The sequence below is a fragment of the Sapajus apella genome, unplaced genomic scaffold (genome assembly GCF_009761245.1).
Source record: "Sapajus apella isolate SASKATOON/1434 unplaced genomic scaffold, GSC_monkey_1.0 scaffold41, whole genome shotgun sequence".
Lineage (NCBI taxonomy): Eukaryota > Metazoa > Chordata > Mammalia > Primates > Cebidae > Sapajus > Sapajus apella.
This window is the reverse complement of record NW_022436981.1, coordinates 14,221,261-14,246,420: the sequence shown is the minus strand read 5'-3', so window position 1 is coordinate 14,246,420 and position 25,160 is coordinate 14,221,261. Positions and strand designations below refer to the sequence as shown.

The 25,160-nt window shown below is 37.7% G+C and overlaps 2 protein-coding genes and 2 long non-coding RNA genes across 33 annotated transcripts in view; all 4 read left to right on the top strand.

Moving 5' to 3' along the window:
- Positions 1-25,160, top strand: part of DST (dystonin) — a 496,895-nt gene that overhangs the window by 244,756 nt on the left and 226,979 nt on the right. For 14 of the 28 annotated variants that reach the window (XM_032299818.1, XM_032299806.1, XM_032299804.1 and 11 more), the window contains 4 exons: positions 8,613-8,702; positions 9,232-9,330; positions 10,980-11,057; positions 13,210-13,302. In XM_032299818.1, the coding sequence (XP_032155709.1) occupies positions 8,613-8,702; positions 9,232-9,330; positions 10,980-11,057; positions 13,210-13,302 (360 nt within the window). Of the gene's footprint in view, positions 1-8,612; positions 8,703-9,231; positions 9,331-10,979; positions 11,058-13,209; positions 13,303-20,862; positions 22,218-25,160 lie in introns of those variants that run through there. The other 14 variants (XM_032299802.1, XM_032299799.1, XM_032299808.1 and 11 more) reach the window with 3 other exon arrangements.
- Positions 244-1,865, top strand: LOC116565891. The gene is made up of 2 exons (XR_004275639.1): positions 244-1,237; positions 1,554-1,865. It is a non-coding gene; the product is annotated as an uncharacterized LOC116565891 (long non-coding RNA).
- Positions 13,735-16,392, top strand: LOC116565890. Its single transcript, XR_004275638.1, has 2 exons — positions 13,735-15,581; positions 15,622-16,392. It is a non-coding gene; the product is annotated as an uncharacterized LOC116565890 (long non-coding RNA).
- On the top strand, positions 16,793-18,133 carry LOC116565887 (general transcription factor IIH subunit 2-like). Of its 3 annotated transcripts, none has more exons than XM_032299829.1 (2): positions 16,793-17,868; positions 17,909-18,068. In XM_032299829.1, exons 1-2 carry the CDS (start codon positions 16,841-16,843, stop codon positions 18,051-18,053), a joined length of 1,173 nt encoding a protein of 390 aa, XP_032155720.1. In that variant the 5' UTR covers positions 16,793-16,840; the 3' UTR covers positions 18,054-18,068. The 3 variants fall into 3 exon arrangements, with proteins under 3 accessions (XP_032155720.1, XP_032155719.1, XP_032155718.1); XM_032299828.1 differs by having other exon boundaries at positions 16,793-17,765; positions 17,869-18,065; XM_032299827.1 differs by having other exon boundaries at positions 16,794-17,098; positions 17,150-18,133.

Here is a 25,160-nt window from a genome sequence, read left to right as displayed (position 1 = left end):
GGCTGTGGTCCAGTCTCCAGGCTGTAGTCCAGTGGCACGATCTTGGCTCACTGCAACCTCCACCTCCTGAGTTCAGGCTATTCTCTTGCCTCAGCCTCTGGAGTAGCTGGGATTAAAGGCCCATGCCATCATGCCCAGCTAATTTTTGTGTTTGTAGTAGAGACGGCGTTTCACTATGTTGGTCAGGCTGGTCTTGAACTCCTGAGCTTGTGATCCACCCTCCCTGTGATACGCCCACCTAGGCCTCTCAAATTGCTGGGATTATAGGCGTGAGCCACCGCGCCTGGCCCTATATCTATTTTTTTTCTATCAACAGCTTTGTTGTAAAAAGTCAGTAGTTTAAGTGATGCTAGAAGGGGAGAAAACAGTTCTTATTTGGGGCAGGTATCTATTAAATTGTTGAATGACTGTGTTATAGGTCAGGCATTGACAACCTATAGCTCATTTGACCTACAACCCCAAAAGGGATGATTCAACTCAGAAGTATTCAGAGCAATTGCCACAACCAGCACTTTAATCAGAATTGCAAAGTAGTTGAAATTTTTATTTGTCACGTCCTTATATTCCTTTTCTGACGCTTCTCTACCCACTCACCAGCTGCTCAGGGTCTTCAGACTGCCTTTTACCTGGAATCATACCATGCCCTGCACTGCAGTGCTGCTCCCCTACATATTTTTCCATCTTACCATCAACCATGATTAAGATTTCTTTGAAACCAATGATGGGTATAAAGAGGAAAGTTAGTCTGGTAAAGTGACCTTGTTAGAAGCAGATGGCTTGAGAGCTTGCTGTGTCTGTCTCTGGAGCTGTCTTTTGTTGTTGTTTCAAAGAAGAACAGAATGTTTTTACTTAAATACATTTCTAATTTATAATGATCAATTTCCAATTTACAATGATTCTGATGTATGAATTTGGTATAACGTTACAAGAGAGTCATTAGAAGGGAGGATTTGATGAGGAAATACACATTTTTCTGAACGAGTGTGAATTTTGTTCATAGGTATAATTTAAATAAAACTAATTTAAAATTCTTTAACCTTTGCACGATTTTAAAAATCTACAAGTTCAGGGGAAAATATGGGCAAAAATAGATTTTTTTTCCTGTTTTCTTGCTAATAAAAGGGAAGATTTGAAAGGAAAGACAGAGACGTAAATCCAGACCAAACCAGAACCAACCAACCCAAACCTCTGTTACAGAAAGAGTTACATACTTAAAAATATTTAAGAATTGAAATAGGTTTTTTTTTTTTTTTTTTTTTTTTTGAGTCGGAGTTTTGCTCTTGTTACCCAGGCTGGAGTGCAATGGCGCAATCTTGGCTCACCGCAACCTCCGCCTCCTGGGTTCAGGCAATTCTCCTGCCTCAGCCTCCTGAGTAGCTGGGATTACAGGCACGCGCCACCATGCCCAGCTAATTTTTTGTATTTTTAGTAGAGACGGGGTTTCACCATTTTGACCAGGATGGTCTTGATCTCTTGACCTTGTGATCCATCCGCCTCAGCCTCCCAAAGTGCTGGGATTACAGGCGTGAGCCACCGCGCCCGGCCTGAAATAGCTTTTAAAAAAGCTTTCTTGAAACCATGGTGAAACTATATAGAAGAGAATAAAAAAATACCTAGGTGAAATAGTGACTAAAATACCCCAAATCTTAAAGTATTTATCTGTAATATATTCATAAATGTTTTTATTTTATTTGACAACGTACTTCCACCTTGTGGTGAGAGACTAGGAAAGGCCAGTTTTTGCATTTTAATTGATTATAGATTGTCAACCCAAAAGCTTAAAAAAGAAGACTTCTTTGTCAAAGAGCCAATCAAGTCCAAAGAAGTAGACACATTATTTGTACCACCTAGTGCCAATGTGAATTTTTTAAAAACTCTGTTATTTTATCCACTAATACCTTAAGACGTATAACTAATATCTTTATTTCATATATATATATATATTTTTTAAGATGGGGTTTTACCATGATGGTCAGGCTGTCTTGAACTCGACCTCAGGTGATCCACCCACCTTAGCCTCCCGAAGTGCTAGGATTACAGGCATGAGCAACCGCGCCCGGCCTATTTCATAATTTGAAAATAACCTAAAGGAGATGAATTCTGTATGGCCTTAATGTTGACCTAACATAGCACTTTAAAAAAGCATAACCACTTTTTATCATGCCAAAGAAGAATATTTCCCTATTAACTGTACCAATTTAGAATTTATAATTTATGTAGAATCTGAATTGTAGTTTTATTCTTTCACAATTCCTGAAGAAGTAGTACTGAAATAAATTTGTAATGAAAAAAGAACTTTAGATAAGGCAGCTGCCTAAGAGAATACAATGTTTTTGAGCATGTTTTGGTGTATTTTAAAAGCGATAATTTTCTTATCAATATGTTCATATATTGATATTTATCTTACCTTTATTTTTTCAATTAGGCCATCTAAGGAGCTCTCCCAGGAGAACCTGATAGCTTATTTTTCATGAACATACTTGTTTGATCTAAAAAAGGATTGCATTGAAAAATATTTTAATTCATAATTTTCACTAGTGCAAACTACCCTTTTTCTCTTCACCCAGTTAGTGCAAGCCAGTGAGGCGATCTCATTTGGGACAAACCTTCTTTTTTATTTATGTTTCTTTCTAAAGATAGCTGATTGTTTTCCAAAATACTGTGTCCTTTAGATATAGACCTTCTTTAAAAGAGGACTGTGAACTCTTTGTGTGGCCGATGTGTTGCTCGCTGCTGCAGAGCTCACTAGATGGCATGCATTTTACCCAATATTCATTAATGGAACGTCTCTTCCAGTTTCCTTTTTTCCTGAGGGACTGTTCCTCCATTATTGTGTACAGGTTAGCCCCTCGATTTTACCTGTGATTGATTTGTTTTTGCTTAAGATAGTAGTTTACAGGGAAGCTTTTATATTGGTCAGAGATATTATGTCCTAATTCTGCTTAAAATTCAGTAGTTTTCTTTGTCTAGGAAAAGCTCAAGCTTCTTAACCCGGCATATAAAGCCACCATGTCCGCCAGCCCATCGTTCCAGCCTCATATTCCACTTCATGCTTCACTGAACTTCACCCCTGCTTTCCTTCCTTGCAACTCACATATAGTTTTGTGTCCTTGCCTTTTCCTTTGTGCTTGCTCCCCCCTCCACCTGGAACATTCCTATCTTCTTTGCTGGGAGGACCACAGATTGGGTTAAAGCTCCTTGTAGCTTTCTGAGTATGCTCTGAATGCATTTACTTTATACTGCAATTTCTTTCCTCTCAGATTATAGGCTTCAAGAGGTGGCACCGTCATTATTGATCTTTGTACCTATAGAAGTTAAAGGATACCCTGCCGTACGACAGATAGATGCTCAATAAATACATTGTGACCTGAACTGAATTGCAGTGAAACGATAATGATATGGTTAAATAATGGAAAGTAAAATTTTTGTGGAATTTGTCTAGATTGACATCCACCACTGTAATGTCAGCCTTTTAAAAAATAAAGTTTAAACATTAAGTAAGCAGCTATATGATGATTCTCTTTTCTTCAAAGTTGAATTTGATATAGCCTACATAAAACCAAACAATTATAGTTTAACAAAAGGGAAATTTTCAGTGTAGTATTTTGGATCAGCTAAGCCATTCAGGTAATACAGAGCTGGTGTGATCTACTCTGTTCTCAGTGCAAAATACATTTGAAGTATTGTTCATGTCATCACCAGCATCTTGTTTAGAATTTTTGTTGCCCATAGAATATTTTCTAGTCTATTTTTCTTTCTTGGGATATTCTTTTAAGTTAAAGATTAGTGCCCCCTAGAGGTAAATTCTAGGTGCAATGGTGTACACGTATTTTTTTAAAAGTACTGCAAAATTCTAAGAATTGTGTGAAATACAGAAAATGCTGTATCACCCTTGTTATGTAATTCAGGTTATGTAAGTTAATCCCAGAGTATTTTATAGTGCTTTTACTTTGCGCATCACTTCCTCTAGCACTATTTATTCAGACAGTCTTTTGTCCCATAGGGAGAAAATATCCAAAAAGAGAAGAAGGAATGCTTTACTAAAAACTGAAAGTAGAATTTTAGGGATAATGGCAGTTAGTATAGTCATCTGTGAAGGACAGTTACCAGGCCAAATGTCTGTGACTCACACTTGGGGTCAAAGAAAAGCTTTTCTATGTAGGCTTAACTGTTTACTTTCCGTTCTTTTCTTTCGCTTACATTTCTCACTAGATCAGATTGAAACCCCAATTATTTCCCCCTCAGTTCATTTACAACCACCCTTTACCTGTAATGTTGATTTTTAAATTTTTAATAGCATCCTCTTTTATTCCATTCATTTGTGCTGATGAAACTGACCCAGTATTCTAAAGCACTTAGCACAACGTTAGGCATCTAGTAGTGACTCATGGTATGTATATTACTATTTATTATTGTTAGTGACGTTTGCTTTTCAAAGAATGATATCTTACATTTTCATATACAGCATTTCCGTGGACCCTCAGAATAATCAACTGAGACGGGAAAAAAAGGCAGTATCACGGGATAGCCAGTGTCTCTGGATTTTTTCACGCATTATAGAAGTTAAATTAGTTTATCACTGCATTTTTTCCCTAAAATTATTAAGAAATTAAGCCATAAGTCTTAAGAGTAGCTTTTATTTTGTACATTTTTTAAGTTGACAGGTCATTGATTTTGTTTTTTAAATGATGATAATTTGATTTAAAGATTATAGACTTTTTGTTTTCTAGGCTGAGCTAGAAGTTCTGTTTTCCAGCCTTTATTTTGCAGATAAAAAAACTGAAGCCTAGAGAGTTTAGGCTGTTGGTGCAAATTCATAAGGCCAGGGGCTTAATGCTTTTTGTTTTACCACAGCTTTTCTCTTTTCCTAATTTAGATTTGCATGACGTAATATTGTTATTTCCCTTCTCTAAACGTGTCTGTTTTTTCTTTGTGTCGCATAAATGCGATGGTAACAAATGACACCTGGTTTTGGAAAGTTTCCCTTATATAGAGGGTTATGTTCAATATGGAAAGCAAGTTGTGAAATTGCCTTCCTATGAGATAAGTGTTCAGAATCACACCCCATCTTTAACTGTCCTGGAGTGAGAAAGACACAAGAAGTGGAATATAGAGTGAGATGTGAGTCTGGTATAGTAGGCCAGAGGGCACAGAATTCTCAGCACTGTTAAGTCCTGGAAGGCCCCAAACCAATCATGTGCTTGGATTCAGCTGTCCTTCTGTGTACGGAGGATATCAGACGTGCTCAATAAAGTCATCTAGTTTGAGAAATCAAGCAGCTGGCTGAGAATCAGGAGCTGCATCATATTGTTTGTATAAATATAATCTTTTAGTGTTCCCATTCAGGCTCTTTTAGAGTTAGGGTTCTTTCTGTTTCTTTTGGAGATACACTGAGAAGTACATATATTTAGATGCATTAATGTACATAACATTCACAAGCTTAGCTTTTCAGCCTTGTTTTCAAGTAGACCTTAGCCTTATAAATTCAAGCTTGTATCTTGGAATGGGACTGGGTGAATTCTTAGAGCACTCTAATACAGGAGTCCCCAAACCCAAGACCACAGACAGGCAATGGCCCAGTCCGTGGCCTGTTAGGAACTGGGCTGCAGCATTTCCACCTGAGCTCCGCCTCCTGTCAGATCAGTGGTGGCATATGATTTTCATAGGAGCACAAACTCTGTTTTTTTTTTTTTAAGATGGAATCTCACTCTGTTGCCCAGGCTGAAGTGCAGTGGCACGATCTCAGCTCACTGCAACCTCCGCCTTCTGGGTTCAAGTGATTCTCCTGTCTTATTCTGCCAAGAAGCTGGGAGTACAGGTGCCCACCACGCCCAGCTAATTTTTTTTCTGTATTTTTAGTAAAGACTGGGTTTTGTCATGTTGGCCAGGCTGGTCTCAAAATTCTGACCTCAAGTTATCCACCCACCCCTGCCTCCCAAAGTGCTGGGGATTACAGGTATGAGCCACTGTGCCTGGCTGTGAACCCTATTGTGAACTGTGCATGAGGGATCTATGTTGTGCTCTCCTTATGAGAATCCAATGCCTGATGATCTGAGATGGAACAGTTTTATCCCAAAACCACCCTCTCCTGCATCTGTGGAAAAATTGTCTTCCATGAATTGGTCTGTGAGTAGAAAATTTCAGTTTTAGTACTCATTTCACTAAGTGCTTATCTGTTTGTGTACATGTCATGCATGTAGTAGATATCTTTTGAAAAGGCCCTTGAAAATTGATTCATCTCTGAAATGTAGTTGAGAAGTTGAGGGAGTTGTTGTTTCATGGTATCCCAACATAAGTATTCTAACTGAATGGATAATTCCTTTGTAACTTGTTTGGTTTTTTATACGTGTGTGTGTGTGCGTGTGTGTGTTTGTGATGGAGCCTCACTCTGTTGCCCAGGCTGGAGTGCAGTGGCTCGATCTCAGCTCAGTGCAACCTCTCCCTCCCGGATTCAAGTGATTCTCCTGTCTCAGCCTCCCAAGTAGCCGGGATTACAGGCACAAACCTCCATGCCCGGCTAATTTTTGTGTTTTTAGTAGAGATGGGGTTTCGCCGTGTTGGCCAGGCTGGCCTTGAACTCCTGACCTCAGGTGATCCATCCATGTTGGCCTCCCAGAGTGCTGGGATTACAGGTGTAAGTCACTGGGCCCGGCCGTATTTACAGGTTTTTCTTAAGAAGGATTGCTTAAATATGTTAAAACATTTTTAGGGGGGAAATAAAGTGTTTTTAAACTTTGTCTTACTGTGATATTATCTTGTGACACCAGAGATTCAACTGATATTCCTTGGGAATTAGAAAATCAAAATAAAATGTCAATTTGTAAATGTGGAGATCTAGTTAAAAGTAATTTGACTTGCCTTTAGTTTTACTGTCATTTCAAAGGTACTATTGACATGAACAGTTACTTTGCGGTAGAGTTATTGAGCCTAAGCTAAGTACTTCTATTATTTGTAGTTAATAATACCTGGGGGGTAATTAAATATTAAAAGGTTCTGTGACTTAGGTTAACTGTACTAGAACACTGTATGTAAAAGCTGGTAAATTTGATATGCAATTCCTAAGGGAACTTTTTCTTTGTCAATCAAAAACATTTTCTGACACTAACAAAAGATACTGTAAAATGTGTATATATATGGAGAGTCAACTAAGATAATAAGGTTTTATGGGATTTAAACTATTTTTTGGGACCGAGAAACTTACCATAAAATTTCCTTCCAGTTTACATTAGGTCTCTTCTTGTGCTTGAGTTTGTGTAGTTAAAGAGTTTTGATCATAAGTTTAGATCTTTTCATTACTTTGTGCTATATGCTCACTTAACATTTTGGAAGTGCAAAGGAGTTGGATTCATTTGTATATAGGGTGTGTGCCATGGGTGAATTAGGTGGGATTCTGGTTCCTGCTTCTTTCTGGCCCACTTCTTTGGCTCCTTTCATGCGAGCAGCCCCAAATCCCTAAAAGGCGATAAAATGGAAATATGCCAGCTCACTGTGGAACAACCATCTCAATAGTCTGCTTTGACATTTGTCTGTCCAACACAAACCTTGTAGTGGGCCACGTGGTTACTAGAGCTATCCTTACTTGGCAGGCTGAAAAAAGCTTTTGAGAAATCTTTGATGGTTTGGGTTCTAAAATCACAAGCTTTTAAATCAGGCCTGTGGAATGAGGGAAGCTATTGCAGGTTGAATGTTAATTTTGTGCTAGTGCTATTTAGTTTTGAAAATCTTCCATGCTAGGGCTGAGCGCGGTGGCCCACGCCTGCAACCTAGCACTTTGGGAGGCTGTGGTGTTCGGATTGCGAGGTCAAGAGATCAAGACTATCCTGGCCAACATGGTGAAACCCCATTCCTACTAAAAATACAAAAATTAGCTGGGCGTGGTGGCACATGCTTGTAGTCCCTGCTACTTGGGAGGCTGAGGTAGGAGAATCGCTTGAACCTGGTAGGTGGAGGCTGCAGTGAGCTGAGATCGCACCACTGTACTCCAGCCTGGCTACAGAGGGAGACTCTGTCCCCCAAAAAATCTTCCATTGTAGGAAGACTACTGTTGTGCAGAGGAGGGTTTGGACAGAGGCCTTCTAACCTGACATGTATGGATTTCAAAAAAAATTTTGTAATAATTATAGGCTCATAGGATGTTGTCAAAATAATATATGGAGTCTCATGTACCCATCACCCGGCTCACAACTATGAATTTTAAAAAATGTTCCTCTGCATCCTTGATCCTGTTTTGGGCTGTAAGATCAACGGCAGGGGTGAAAACTCTACCCTCTTGTTAAGGTGGCTCTGGTCGCCATATTGGGAATCGTGAGTAAAGTCAAGGCATTGACTGTATTTGAAGAATTATAACCCAATATAGTAGTCCAGGCTTATGTTTGTTCTAGTGCCTTAAAAATTTGAATTGTCTTTATGAATTATTAATCTGAAATGTGCTTTTTTTAGTTTTTAAATTAAATTCAGTTTTTCAGTAATAAGAGAGTTTTAAAAATTAAAAAAATAGGTGCATGAATGAATACCATGTGAGGAATGTTTTTTACTTGTCTCCTTTTTATGTTTAAGGATGTTAAGGAAGATCCTGAGTTCTAGGACCCAAAATTTTGCTTTTCTCTTTGCAGGTTCGAAAACATGTGAATGATCTCTATGAAGACTTAAGAGATGGACACAATTTGATTTCTCTTTTAGAGGTTCTTTCAGGAGATACCTTGGTAAGTTTTAGCTTTCTTATTTATTTTAAAGAACATGTAATCTTTTCTGCATATGACCAATGTATTTTCAATGCAGACTGTTTAGATTTTTGCAAGATTCAACTTTTGAGTTGTGAATTCTGCCTGAAAAAGTAGTTCTGGTTAGATTCCTAAGCATTTTCAAACCTCAACTGATAGGAATTTGAGAGACTGAAGCAGTTTGATTACTTCACTTATATAATCAGTTCTATAATTAAAATACTGTTTTTGTTCTTGCTTCTTTTTTACCTTTGGGTTTTTTTTTGCTTAGCAGAAGTTGGATGCGTAATATAACCACATATTAAAAGACTTACAAATAGCAAGAAAATAAACATTGCTTTCTGAAAAATGGTCTAACCCATTCCGCAGGTGTCATTTCTTTTTTTGTGAACATTACTTCCCCTTCTTGGTTACCTGTTCTCCTTCATTATGTTCTGTTCATGCTCTTCTTTTCATTTCTGGTCTGTCTTGTGTCTTTGCTGTCCTATCTTCTGTCTGTTGTATTCATTAGCCAAGGGAGCGAGATTTTTTGAAGACCTTACGATTGGTGAGTGCAACAGAAGCATGCGAATATGAACAGCATGAGGATGTGGAGGATGAGGATAAGGGGGTAGGTGTCGCCCCCATAACTTGACTAACCTAGCCGTTCCCATGCGGTGAGCGCTAACCTGATAGAGAAGTAACTCCTGGGTTCAGGCTCCTTTTTAGAAAAGTATAGAAAGGACCAAACCCACAGTAAGGTGGATGTGTATGTACCAAAAAATTGGACAAAGGAAATATTTTCTCTTTTAAATTCTCTTCAGAGAGCTAAAATGATTGAATTGTTTACACATTACTGTGCACCGCATGGTAATTAAGCAGACTTAAAGTACATGATGACATTTTAGTTAAACAATTTTATATACATTGTATATAAACATGGAAATTTTACACCCAGTCTGCTAATTTTTGTGCAAATTCACTCAGTTTCTGAAAGTGATATTTCAAACATGGCAAAAGTTATTGCTTTTTATGAAAGAACTTAGGGAAATTTTATTTAGTATTTAAGTTTCTGCTTTAAACTACACCTATTAGCAATAGGTATTTGATGGACATTTTTTACCTTTCTAATATGTCTCAAGGTATTTAAAAGGGAGATTTAAAAATCCAGTATCCCGATAGGACTCACAGAGCTGTTTAATCTCCGTGGCACTTAGTTGACTGAAGCTAACCTTTGCAAGACAGACGTGCTTCTTTTGTCTTCTACATACCTAGTGCGCCTCGATTTTATTGGAAATTGTGCTTTTGTTGGATCCAGTGGGTAAATTTATCAACATACTTATTTTTCCTTCTGTGGTGGGCTGTCTGTTTTATTATGGCACCTTTGGTTTCAGCAACCTATGCATATTGAAGAAGCCAAGCTGTCAATTGTCTTTTTTCTTTTTTCCCTTTGGAAGATTTTATGTGATAAATTTCAGCTCCATTCTTTATATTTTTGTTAAGCATTTCTCAGCTCTGTTTCCTTATGTTTTCCTTCATGCTAACTTGTAACGTTTCTTAAGGGAAACGGCATTAAGGAAAATAGTTCTCCTTTGTCGCTTTTCCTGAGACTGAGAAAATAATTGTGTCCATCCCCAAGTAGTATAAAATGAGTATAGAGTCCTTTCTGAGGATTGTAGTGTCCAATTTTGTGAAAATGCTAAAATAAAAAAGAGGAAATACATATTTTTAATTGGTTTTCTCTCCTTATCATGGCTAAAGAAACCTTCTCTGTCTTTCTCCTTCTTGGTGATTTTTATACTAACTGCATGCTACTTTATCTCATTTTCATTAATATGCCATATGTATATATGTGTGTGTGTATATACAATTGTAAAAACCCTCTTGCTAATAGTGTTCAATAAGAAGGTAAAATGATGAATGATATTTACTTATTTTTGTGCCTCCATAGCTAAGTAATTGTAGGCCAGAATGGTTTTATTACCAAATATGAAATGTCTGTATGTCCTGTGACATTTTCTATTTTCCTTTTGTTTAAATAAAAAAATCGTAATAAAGTACATGTTTAAATAAAATATATTTGGAAAAAAATCCCTATAATAGTTTTACCTTCAATCTCAGACAATATGAGGAAATTGAAAACTTCTTAGAAAATCTTATAACATTACCCGAACAGTAAATACTGTTTTGATATATTAAGATGAACAGAAAGTATATTAAAATTAGCACGGTCTGTGATAACAGAAACTGTTTTTTATACCTGCATTTTTCTATTCTTAGCCCAGAGAAAAAGGTCGGATGCGTTTTCACAGACTACAGAATGTACAAATTGCACTTGACTATTTGAAAAGACGCCAGGTATGATGCTTTTAAAAGACTATAATCATATAAACATATGTTACTAATACATCTACGTAGAAACATGTCAGGGAGTGACAAGGTTAAATTTGCCTGTGAATTATAACCAGTAAGCTTGTGCTTTGGTGAAGCAAATATTTAAAAACATGTTTAAACATTTGTTCCCAAGAAAAGGAAATTGATAGTATGGATAATCCCAGAGGAATTATAAGTGACTACATTTCCATTGGTATAAGAACTTCTGATTTTCTTTCTGTTTGATCTGGATTGCATTTGCCTAGGAAGTTAATGACATTTTAGTAGCAACAGAATGTTAAGAATGCCTATGAACACTTCTTAGTTGTGGGGAAGATTACATATTATGCTTAGTATATAAAAATACTTAATTTTTATAAAAATACTTTATATAATACTTTTAATTTAGTGTAAGCATTTGTCATACTTAGTGATAAGACAACATTTGTTTTTTTATAAGTAGATAATACTGGATAATGTATGAGTAGTTAAAGATACAACAGTATATTTCTGACAGTAGCCCCCAACTGAGTTGAGGTATCTGGAGAAATCTTGGAAAAGAATTAATAATATATTGGACATGATCTTGATTTGGTGGTGCTATGTATTGTAGTGTCATAAGCCAAAATAGTAGTAGTTTTTCAGTTACTAGAAAAAAGAAAAATAATGTAGGAGAGTTGAAAATTACTGAAGACAGTGAGAGTCGGGGGGCAACAATTTTGTTTTTTAATAGTTTGAAAAAAAGGGAGAGGCTGGATGTGGTGGCTCACGCCTGCAATCCCAGCACTTTGGGAGGCTGAGGTGGGAGGATCACTTGAGCCCAGGAAGTTGAAGATGTGGTGAGCCGTGATTGCACTATTGTACTCCAGCCTGGGTAACAGAATGGGACCCTGTCCTCCCCCCCAGCCAAAAAAAAGCAAGAGAAAAAGGGGGAGAGGTGAACACTAGCTTTTATTATTTCTTTATTATTCTTCTTCAATATTATGAATATTAAAATGCTTTTTGCTATTAAACACTAGTAAATCCTCAGTGCTTAAATATTTTAAATGTATTGGTGTTTGCTCGTTATTCATCTTTCTAGTGAAAGTTTCCAGAAGGATACTTCTGAAATGTTTTCTGGCAGTATTTTGTTCAAGAAGTAAAATGTTACATATCATAGTATATAATTCTCAGTATTTAATTCATGATATTAAATTATTTTGTCCAGGAAGTGAATGTTAAAGATCATTGCATTTATTTACCTGAATGTACAGTTTGACAGTTGATAAGCTTTAAATATGAGTATTATATTATTTTAAAATGTTTGAACAGCCTTCCGAATGCCCAGTGACTTATGTATTTATTTATGGCATATTGATAGCAAAATAATGCTTGTTATTTTAAAATCTTGTAGCAGAAGTTTGAGAAAGTTGTTAGAATTGTTAGAATAGTTTTAAAGTTAATGGTAAGAGTAAAATAAAGTTTATTTTTAAAAGACAAAATTATTTCTAATTTTAAGATGTCATGTATTTAAGATCTCTCACTTGAGAAGTTGTATTTTTGTATTTACAAGTGAGTGCTTTTGGTACTGGCTCTAGAACGGCAGTCCCCAGCCTTTCGGGCAACAGGGACTGGTTTCCTGGAAGACCATTTTTCCATGAGCTGGGTGGTGGGGCAAGTGGGGGTTGTTTCAGCATGATGCTGTTTCACCTCAGATCATCAGGCATTAGATTTTTATAAGGAGTGTGCAGCCTAGATTCCTCAACTGTGCAGTTCACAAATAGGGTTTGCACTCCTATAGGAAGCTCATGCTGTGGCTGATCGGACAGGAGGCAGAGCTCAGGTGGTGATACTCCCTTGCCTGCTGCACATCTACTGAGCGGCCCAGTCCCTATTGTATAGGCTGTGGGGTTGGGTTGGGACTTCTGCTGTAGAAGACGAGAATGCAATAATACCTGCTTTTTCTTTGTTGTTATTCAATAATTTGTAAATATAAGACGATTGAGAATAAGGGTAAAACAGTATTTGGGTGACTACTGGCATTTAAATTATTCAATTTTTTTCTTTGTATAATTTAGAATTGCTTTTATGTAGGTAAAGATAACTTGTTCAGGTTTGATAAACAGTTGATTTTATCTCTTCTTCACTTGCAAAACAGGTGAAATTAGTGAATATTAGAAATGATGACATAACGGATGGAAATCCCAAATTGACTTTGGGATTAATCTGGACAATTATTTTGCACTTTCAGGTAAGCCCAAATTTTCTTAATTTCAGCGTCTAATTGCTAGTTTTCAGGTGGTTCATATGAAGGGTGAATTATACATTCATGTTCTATGAAAGAAAAATAAATTTCAGGTTTCTTTCCTTAAATAATATATTTGAATTGTTCTTTTAAGCACCATGCTGCTTGTGAATCTGACACCTAGTTTCCTGTTCTTGATAAGCATAAGTTATAGTTTTAAAGACAATGTTTGTAATCTCAGAGTTGGAAGACATATTTCTTTTTATTGACTGGAGACACTTTTTTTGCTCATTGGAAAGTATTGCCTGTTTTAGATACTTAAATATCTCATCATTGGCCGGGCACGGTGGCTCACGTCTGTAATCCCAGCACTTTGGGAGGCCGAGGCGGGTAGATCACAAGGTCAGGAGTTTGAGACCAGTCTGGTCAACATGGTGAAACCCCATCTCTACTAAAAGTGCAAAAATTAGCTGGGTGTAGTAAGAAATATAATAAAAATTTTAAAAAAGGTTTCATGATTAGTCCTTATTTAGAATGTTTTCTATTGATAGTTTCTTAGCTATGTCAACGATTTCCTCCTTTGGTAGACACTAGATGGCAGTATAATTATCCTAAAGTGATGTGAAGTAGAAGAAAAGTATTGATGTTTTATGCGGAGCGGTGCTTTCTCTCTTTAGATTTGAGGAAAGTGCAAATTTATTGACTATGAATTTATCTAATAAATCTGAGCCAGTTGAGGACCGATTTTGGTTTAGTTATGGGGAAATGATACATTAAAAAAGTCTTCATTTGATTTAATGCGACTCCTAAGTTTAGAACTTTCTTTAGTTTATTGACTGCTGGTCTGATCAAGAAATGTTCTGCTACTAGAGGCTGCAGAGAGGGGGAAAAGGGTGTGGGCTGAACAACTACCATTTGGGTAATGTGCTCACTATCTGGGTGGTGGGATTATGTGTACCCCAAACCTCAACATCCTGTAATATACCCAGGTAACAAACCTACACCTGTGCTCCCTGAATCTAAAATAAAAGTTTAAATTATAAAAGAAAAACACAAAAACCAGAAATGTTCTGTGTACAGCACAGAGCGGCAGTCAGTTGGCACTCAGTACATCTTACTGATTGATTACTGTACAGTGGATCTTCAAGGAAGAAAAGATAGCTTGCCAGCTTCAGAAAGGACCTGGGCTTTTGAAACAAGTCTGGTAAAGATTAAGAATTAAAAAAAAAATAATTGGCTGAAATACAGGTTTCCAGACAAATGGTGGAGAATAATGTACCTGGGGGGCTCATTGGGAACAGGATAGATTGGACAGGTATGGAGAGCTATAGGAAGCAGAGTCTAGGCAGGTCTAGGACCTGAACGGCCAGCTGAATAGTTTCAGCAGAAGGACATTCACAGATACCCAGGTAATAAAAGGAAAAGATGTTAGCCATCCAGACTACAGGGCAGCTAATACAGGTGAGTATCTACTTAGGTGGGTTGTTAATGTCAAGAGAAGCCAGTAACCAGAACTGGAAGCCAGGACCTCAAAGGACTGAGGGTCCCCATTACTGGAGGACTCTATCATTAGGGGATCAAAGATATTGGACCTAAATGAAGGCAATAATTTGGCTTGAAGCACAGAACCAGACCTTGTTACCAGAATTGGGTGAAGTCTAAGTAGAATTGGTCAAAAAGCTGATTTCCTGTGGAGCGCTTCAGTGGTTTTGTCGGGAATCCTTTAATTAGCCCTAAGTGGATCAGATCCTAGAGCTTTTAGTAGGGTTGAAACTGCAAGAACCCCAGATGAGAAAGTGAGAGGCCTATGGAGAGAATCAATGACTCCACCACCAGCTGGTGAGGTAGGCTGTGTCTGAATTTTGAATGTTAGACCAAGGATCAGTGGGGCAATGGAAAGCATGCAGGCTTTGGAGGGAGGCAGAATTAAGTTTTGTTCTTGGCTCTTTTATTTATTGTTTGTTGTGATACCAGTGGATAAGTCATCTTACTACTCTGAGCTTAAAAAAAAAATGTGTTTCTGTTCATCACTTTCCTTTTTCTGCTCATAAATCTTTTTCAACGACACGACCTGTGCTGGAGTCTCTCTGAATCCATTCTGGTTTGTGGGTGGCTCTATTCCCAAATTGATTTTTGCTCAATTAAATTTTGGTAAATTAAAAAAAATGTGTTTTAAGAAACAACATCTATTAATTCTATGTAAAATAGTTAGAAATGAGCAGAGTCCGCAGTGAGAGGGATAAGCTCTGAAGCTGAGATGATGATCTCAGAGTGAAGTGATAAAGGTCAGGACTCAGTGATAAAGGTCAGGACTCAGTGATAAAGGTCAGGACTCAGTTGGGGATGCAAGATTGAATAGAAGAGATCACACTTTGAAGGAAGAGAGAAAGGGACTTGGACATAGGGCACAGAGGGTGAAAGAAAGAGATTTGTTAAAGGTAACAAAAGTTTTTAGCCTGAGAGATTAAGAAACAGTAGACTACTGAGAGACATGGGGGTGATGGTAAGGGGAAAACCAATGACCTTCTGGGTGGCCTTGATGGGCTGGTGGGATATCCTGTGCATCTGTCTGCTGAGCAGTTGGAGACATGAGTGGAGCTGAGAAGTCAGAAGTACAGATACAAAATTGGGGGAGTTATCACTACACAAGTGATCACTGATTTTATCAGAAAGAAGAGATCTTCAGGGGATCCAAGAGAAGAGCACAAATGGAGAATAGATGAGAGCTAAGGATAGAAATTTGGGGAAGGCCCATGGTCATGGGTGCGGGAGAAGATTCTGCTGAGAAAACAGAAAAGGAGCATTTGAAGAGTTGGATGAAGTAACAGGAAAATATACTGATGAAACCAAGGGAAGAGAATTTCAAGTAGAAAGAATGGTGAGTAATATGAAATGCCACTAGAGACCACAAGAAAATTAAGATGGAGTACAGGTCAATAGTCTAGAAAGAGGACATTGGAGACCCAAGCTCCTGGGAGCAAAGACTAGGAAATAACAAGCCAAAATTTGCAGAAGGGTTGGGAAGTAGAAGCAGTGTATTTAGAGGCTGAGTTTGAGAAAGTTTAAAGCAAAGAGCATTCAAAAAGGAATTATATACTAAGAGGGCCCTTTGGGGTTCAGCTGCCTTTGGAGGAGAGAGGAAGACTAGTCACAGAAGTACCAAAAGAAGTTTTGCTGACCAGGCGCAGTGGCTCACACCTGTAATCCCAGCACTTTGGGAGGCTGAGGTGGGCGGATCACCTGGTATCGGGAGTTCAAGAACAGCCTGACCAACATGGGAAAACCCTGTCTCTATTAAAAACACAAAATTAACTGGGTGTGGTGGCACATGCATGTAATCCCAGCTACTCCTGAGGCTGAGGCAGGAGAATCACTTGAACCTGGAGGTTGGAGGTTATGGTGAGCTGAGATCACACCATTGCACTTCAGTCTGGGCAACAAGAGAGAAACTGCCTCAAAAAAAAAAATAAATAAATAAAAAAGGGGGGGGGGAGCGTCCTTCCAGCGGGGCCGATTATTGAATAATAAAATACATTTAAAAAAAATGGATGAAGAACCTGAAAGAACTAAGCAATGGGAAGGAGGCAATGAAAGAACATGGGAGATTCTTAAAGAAGATGAATCTGGATCACTTAAAGCTACAATAGAAGACATTCTATTTAAGGCAAAGAGAAAAAGAGTATTTGAGTACCATGGACAAGTTCGACTTGGAATGATGAGTCACCTTTATGTGGTAGTAGATGGATCAAGAACAATGGAAGACCAAGATTTAAAGCCTAATAGACTGACATGTACTTTAAAGTTGTTGGAATACTTTGTAGAGGAACATTTTGATCAAAATCCTATTAGTCAGATTGGAATAATTGTAACTAAGAGTAAAAGAGCTGAAAAACTGACTGAACTCTCAGGAAACCCAAGAAAACATATAACATCTTTGAAGAAAGCTGTGGATATAACCTGCCATGGAGAGCCATCTCTTTATAATTCCTTAAGCATGGCTATGCAAACTCTAAAACATATGCCCGGACATACAATTCGAGAAGTACTAATCATCTTCAGCAGCCTTACAACTTGTGATCCATCTAATATTTATGATCTAATCAAGACCCTAAAGGCAGCTAAAATTAGAGTATCTGTTATTGGATTGTCTGCAGAGGTTCGAGTTTGCACTGTACTTGCTCGTGAAACTGGTGGCACATACCATGTTATTTTAGATGAAAGCCATTACAAAGAATTACCCACACATCATGTTAGTCCTCCTCCTGCTAGCTCAAGTTCTGAATGCTCACTTATTCGTGTGGGATTTCCTCAGCACACCATTGCTTCTTTATCTGACCAGGATGCAAAACCCTCTTTCAGCATGGCGCATTTGGATGGCAATACTGAGCCAGGGCTTACATTAGGAGGCTATTTCTGCCCACAGTGTCGAGCAAAGTACTGTGAGCTACCTGTTGAATGTAAAATCTGTGGTCTTACTTTGGTGTCTGTCCCCCACTTGGCACGGTCTTACCATCATTTGTTTCCTTTGGATGCTTTTCAAGAAATTCCCCTAGAAAAATATAATGGAGAAAGATTTTGTTATGGATGTCAGGGGGAATTGAAAGACCAACATATTTATGTTTGTGCTGTGTGCCAAAATGTCTTCTGTGTGGACTGTGATGTTTTTGTTCATGATTCTCTACACTGTTGCCCTGGCTGTATTCATAAGATTCCAGCTCCTTCAGGTGTTTGATTCCAGCATGTATACATTGTGTTAAAAAGAAATTTGCAACTGTGAATAAAATGACTTCTTTAGAAGAAGCTTCGTTTAAAACATGGAAAAAAAAAAAAAAAAATAGGCCGGGTGTGGTGGCTCAAGGCTGTAATCCCAGCACTTTGGGAGGCCGAGGCGGGTGGATCACGAGGTCAAGAGATCGAGACCATCCTGGTCAACATGGTGAAACCCCATCTCTACTAAAAATACAAAAAATTAGCTGGGCATGGTGGTGCGTGCCTGTAATCCCAGCTACTCAGGAGGCTGAGGCAGGAGAATTGCCTGAACCCAGGAGGTGGAGGTTGCGGTGAGCTGAGATCGTGCCATTGCACTCCAGCCTGGGTAACATGAGTGAAACTCCGTCTCAAAAAAAAAAAAAAAAAAAAAAGGAAGTTTTGCTTTTAATATCCTGTGGCATAATGTTCTAGAATCTATTGTATTTTAGGGCTTTAATTATAAGATGATGTAACAAATTATCACCAATATTTATGAATTAGACCAAGACCTATTTGGAATGGAACACATCTATGTTTTGGTTAAAGGGAAATGTTGTCTCTTATTTAAATAACTTTTTTGAGTACCACAGTAACTCGAGATTAGAATTGTTTTGGTTATGCCAAGATATAAAATTTAAACAGTGGTAATCATCCTCCGAGTGACTGAGCCTTTTTCTCTATACCCTACATAAATAATGGAAGCTATTTCAAAAGACCAATTTGTTTTATTTTAACAATATTTGTTATAGCACCATAAATGGAGTCTATTTTTCAGTCAGGCTTTCTGAACGTAAGCATTCCTGTATCATTAGCCACCATATGCCAGATCCAGAGATACTAAGGTAATGAAGTGAATTGTTCTGTTTATTGGGAGGGTGTACATGAAATTAACTATAACATAGGGCGATGAATATTATTGGTGATATAAATAAAAATAGAAATATTTGGGAAAGGAGCATTGTAGTGGGATTGGGATGGCTTTAGAGAATATGGGAAATTTTCACAGATATTAGAGATAGGCTTTGAAAGACTAATGCTGGTTACCAGGCAGAGACTAAGTTGGGCTCTTTCTGAGAGAGGTTGCAGGGTATATGGCCTAGAAATGAACAGCTGCTTAGTTTGGCAGGTGTATGAGTTCATTTTATGTTGCTGTAAAGGCATAACTGAGTCTGAGTAGTTTATAAAGAACAGAAAAGAGGTTTATTGGGATTATTGTGGTTCTGCAGGCTGTACAAGAGACATGGTCCTGGCATCTGCTTCCGGTAAGGTCTCAGGAAATTTTTCAGTCCTGGTGGAAGGCAAAGGGGAAGCAGGATTATCACATGGTGAGAGAGAGAGAGAGAAACAGAGAGAGGGAGAGAGAGAGAGAGAGGAAGATGAAGAAGAGGGAGGAGGAGGAGAAGGAGGGGGAGGGGGTACCAGGCTTTTTTAACAACTATTTTATTTTTTTAAGACAGAGTCTTGCTCTGTTGCCCAGGCTGGAGTGCAGTGACATAATCTCGGCTCACTGCAACCTCTGCTTCCCAGGTTCAAGCAATTCTCCTGCCTCAGCCTGCCAAGTAGCTTGGATTACAGGCATGCACCACCAAGCCAAGCTCATTTTTGTATCTTTAGTAGAGGTGGGGTTTCACCATGTTGGCCATCTGGTCTTGAACTCTTGACCTCAAGCCATCCGCCGCAGCCTCCCAAAGTGCTGGGATTACAGGTATAAGCCACCATGCCTTGCCTCAAATGACTAACTCTTAAGTGGGTAAGAATTCATTACTATGGGGATGGCACAAAGCCATTCATGAGGGAGCTGCCCCCATGACCCAGACACCCCCACTAGGCCCATCTTCCACATTGGGAGTCACAGTTTCCACATGAGATTTGGAGGGGACAAACATCTAAACTTCATCAGCAGAGATGGCGGGAAGGATTGGGGGAGTGCAGATCACTGGTTGCCCCTCCATTGTGTTAGTACAAATACCAGCCATTATACATTTATATTCTCTTGAATAATGTACTAGTCATTGCCTTTGAATACATTGAAAATCAGGTTAAAAACAAAAAAAATCTGAGACCTTATTTTTACCAGTCTGTCTTCAAGGATATTCAGTTTTTGCTACTGGAGAGTGTTTTCTTTTTAAATGATTAAGGAAAATTTTACAGTGGAGGATTTGTTATTGATCATCTGCATTATCATTGCTAACTTGTCTGTTTAATTGAATATTCTTACCTAGTAAAATATAATGCATTCCACCTTTTGATCAATCTAAAGACTACCTAGTGAAAGGAAATTATAAATTTTTTAGCAGTGAAATGATTTCTGCTTATATGTAAGTCCACTTCATGCTTTCCTATTTTTTTTAACCATATCTATGACTTAGTGTTAGAAATATGCACACCTTAGGTAATCAGGTTTCATACTGATTCATTATTTTTCCAGCAAGGCCCTCATAAAAACTGTATAATATTTAACTAGATTATAATTATAAAAGTTATATATAAAGTTTAACTGCCTTTTTATATGTATGAATGAATCACATGTATTTCCTTTTGCTCAGTGTTTCATGGTTTAAATTATATAATTTGTCTATTTGCTGATATTAAAGTCCTAATAATTAGATAAGATGATGGCTTAGAAATTTATATTATTTGAAAAGTATTATAAACTATTTTAAAAGATTGATTTTAGAGACAATTTTATTAGAGAATTCTAAACATTTAGCACTTACTATGTCTCCTTCTGCTAGCTATTGAATCATCCTATTATTTTTTATAACTTATTTTGAATAAGAGTCTTAATGTAATTTACGGAGATTTTTGAGCTTTTGGTTTGTTTCTTTGTGTGCAAGTACCAAAATTAGTTGATATTTCTTAAGAAAAAAAGTTATATGGTAGAGGGTAGAGAGTGTCTGAAATTCAATTTGAAAGGCACTTTGAAACTAAATTTGAAGGGCACTTTCCCAAATCTCTCCTGACTGGCATTTGCTTTCTGTTTGCTCCGATTTGTTGAACCACCAAGTTTCAAAGGTTAAGTGCAGACTTTGGTAGTGTATCTGCATTTCAGTAAACTGAAAGTTAAAAACAGTCATAATCTTCTCATACAGTGAAGCTAAGGGTTTGCCTTGAGAGCTCATCAGTGTTGTAATTTGACAGTGAGCAGTAATGTTTGTTTAAGAGGATTGGTGGCCAGAAATAAGCCACGGAGTCTAATGAGACACAGGGACCGGCTGGGCAGGATGCCACGGCATTTCTTGTGTGTGCCTTTCTCATAAGCAAAATGGCCTCAGACTGAAGAGGATGGTCATGAAGTCTGTGAGAAACAGACGTCAGAGTGGAATTTTCAGACTTAATGAAGAGGATCTAAGTAAGCCCTGGATTTTGAAATGAGTGAATTTGTGGAGCTGTGATCGCCTACAAATCAAATGGGGAATGTCTGTGGATGTGTAAGAGCTGAGAAAGAAGAACAGTATGTAGATCCTGCCAAAACTCCTTTGAACCCTGAAAAATACTCTCCCGGAAGAAAATATTTCAGAAGAAAACCGATCAAGAAAACTGGAGGTGACAAAGAGTTAGTTGAGGAAAACAATGAAAACGAAGGCAAGAAAAGAAGCCGCAGTCAGCCTTCAAAAGAACAGCCACCTCCTTCATCCAGAGGACTGGTACAGCAGGAATCTGTTACCCCAAACTCTGTACTGGGAGATGGTATTCAGCAAAAGAGGGGAGAAGTTGGAGCTGACAGTGTTAAACAGAAACTTCTGCCGGGTGCTGTAAGCAGTTGGTCTGACCATGTGAAAACTTCTCCTGCTAAAGACAGTGACACAGAAGTAAAAGTTGATGAACTGGATGAGAGAATTTCAGAAGAAGACAGCACTCCATATTGCACAAAGAGGAAGAAACATTTAGATGATGTCAACACAAGTGAAATAACATTCCAGGAAAAAATTGATGTTCTTTCTTTTCGAAAGGCAGCCAGCTTAAGCTCTATTCCCTCTGGTATAGCAAGATCACTAGAAAAAAGTGGGTTTGCTGAAGACTCATCAGAAAGTTATAGCAGTATTCAAGAAAGGCAAAACACTGAGCGATTTTGCCCTCATGCAACACAGCATTTTCAGTTTCAAAAAAGGAGATGCCATTCCCTCTGTACTAGTGTGTCCTCTGTTTCTAAGAACACAGGTGGGAATGAGGTAAGTGAAATGTGAAGTCTGAGTTCAAGTAAGTAAGTATTCCAGGTGCTCACGTCAAACTCATATCTAATTGGTTTTTTATAAAGTTATTTTTATATTAGTTTATGTAAAAGCTGCAGAGTTTTTGTTGCATTTTATTTATAGCCTTAGGTTTGATTCTTATGCTTTTATTTTTGTGCTGTGCACATTCTTTGATCACACATTAATCTCAAAATCCTGTACATTTTCATTATTGGTGGAAGACTTTAAAAAGCACTGCATTCAGAGAGTGCATATCTTTTGAATTTTTCTAGTTCGTGATTCTTGACTTTGCCTGTGAAATAGCCTGTGGAAACTTAGTTTGACTGTAGGTGAAAGTTCAGTTAGAAAGTAGTCATGAGAAGACAATAGCTTTGTAACAAATAATAGGATACTGTAAAATTATCAGTCGATACCGGCTTACTGATTCATAAGTTTGAAAAGCCAGATTCTGGTTCTTTATTGATTTTCATGTGCAGAAACATTCACATAATTGCCGTCAATTCTGTGCATATGTTTTGAGGGTTAGGGCACATCTTCTTTCTTCCTTTGTTAAGTTATTCTCTATCCCCAGTCTAAAATCAGAAATTGTTAGGGTAGCATGCCATAGGAATTTGAATATCACACAATCAGGAAGTTGAGGTCTTTATTCCTAACACTGATACTTAGCTTTAGACAAGTTACTTTAGACAAGTAGCTTTAGACAAGTTACTTCTCTGGGGTTTTTACTTGTCTTTAAAATGTGATTAGATAGATATTTACTTGCTCACGAAGTGTATTACCCAAATAACCGCTACCTGTTACTACTCAGGAGTTGATGGCTTTTTCTTTAAGCTATTCCTAACTTTATCTTTTAATAAAAAATCTGAGCATAAAGAATATTTGTGTTGTTAAACATTCTTGGCAAGGTCATTGTATCAATGAGCAGAGATCATTTGCATAATGATAGAATGAGGTTTTACGAGGGTTAGTGAGCACCATCATCACTGACCTTGGTGGCTGAGTTCTCCTGAAGGTGTCCTGTTGATATACACTGCTATGCCTTGCCAATATTACATCATCAGTTCTGTTTATATTTTACAGTGGTTATATTTTAAAAAGAAAGCATTCAGTCTGTGTCATTATCTATGTAGCTCGGCATAAAAGCCAGTGCAAAAGAAAACTACTTGACTACTATGTGTTAATGAATGTAAGCACTTGGTTTAATTTCACATATGTTTTCCAACTGTTTTTTTGCATAATTTGGCTTCAAGCCAGCTGTACGTTTTTTCATTCATGGAAATTTTTATAATCTGTTTCCTTAGTGGTACATTAGCCTTTCCTTCATTGGAAAATATATGTGGAAATAACTCATAAACTGGCCAATCAGATTTGTTAACTGTGATGCAATGTGCATAAAGCCTGATACCTAGGTCAAAGCTGAATGGGTAGTCATTATTTTATCTAAAGGGTTTGACATCTCATATCCCTGTAGTTTAAATGAAGACTGTTTATTCTGTGGCACACAAAGAGTCAGAATCAACAGTTTAGCTATTCCTCTTAGAACATTCTTCCTGTTACCTTGGAGGTATTTGACTCTGTTTGCTTAATTATCTTTGGTTGGAAACTTAATTATCTTTGGAGTTCCACAGAACTCTTTATCTTGCATTGGATTCTACATTTTTCATTGGAGAATTAGTTGCAAATGAGAGCTCTCAGCCCTTTTATTGGCATTTCTTCTTGGAAATGGCCCATTAACCAACATTTCTTTTATTTCTTCTTTTTCATATCTTCTCTATGGGATCAGCTTTTGCTCTTGAGTTGCCGAAGGGTTGGACTCAACTTTTGAGTTAACTTCTAAGTAGAATAGTGTACATTTTTTTCAGCTTATCTTGACTTGATCTCCCCAGTCCTGTGACATTCATCATTCTCAGCCTACCTCCACTTCGAGTCGCTGCAATGACACACTGACCTGGAGTGGTCTTCCTGGCGTAAAGGGCTCTGTGGAGGCTGCTCATCCAGCCCCGCCTGCTGCATATAAATGTTGTAAACATGTTGTATCTTTATTAGGATAAGTAGGTCAAAAAGGAGTATCTTATTTTTGTATACTGCTTTGGAATTGGAAAAATGGTTTCAAACACATTGTATCATTTGATCATCCCAACAACTGTATGAAATAGGCTAAACAGACTATGCCTCGTATACAGAATGAAAAAACAGAAACCCAAAGAGGTTAAATAAATCCTTAAGGCAACATGGCAAGTGAGATTACCTGAGTTAAATTATGGCACAGCATCCCACTTGTTTTACCTGTCAATGAAATTTAAGGGAGATTGCCAAAAAGTTAGAACAGGAATTGATGTTTATAATGTCATCTGTGAAGGATATGTTATAAACAGAGGTCGCAGAAGGTGAGTCATTTTGGGAGACAAGGAGTAATGAGTTCAGTGTCTGTACCTTTTTCCAGGATCTTCTGTTTGTCTAAGACTCACCTTGTACCTTATGACAAGGTTTCCTACCTTTGTCCTTGAGTTCTTTCCACAAACCTTTCCTTTTTCTTTAGTTTCACAAATCCCACCTCTTCCCAGTCTTGTTAAATTGATATTAGCAAAGATGGTTATTTTCATCATATATAGACTGTGGGTTGTCTAACCTGACCATATGCATGTAAGAGTCACCTGAAGAGATTTCAAAAAAGATAGATTCCTGGATGTCACCCACAGTTATTCTAATGTGATACATAAGGGTGAGTGCTCTGTAAGGTGATTCTAAGGGTCAGGACTTCGGATAGGGAGCTTTTTAGTATTCTTATTCTACAGCAGTACTTCTCAAATCATAGCCCCAGGGTCCCTGCAGGAGAAACCTCTAGATTGCTTATTGAAAACACCTTGCTTGAGATTTAATTTAATCAGATTCAATTTTATTTAATACTGTCATGAGACAGTA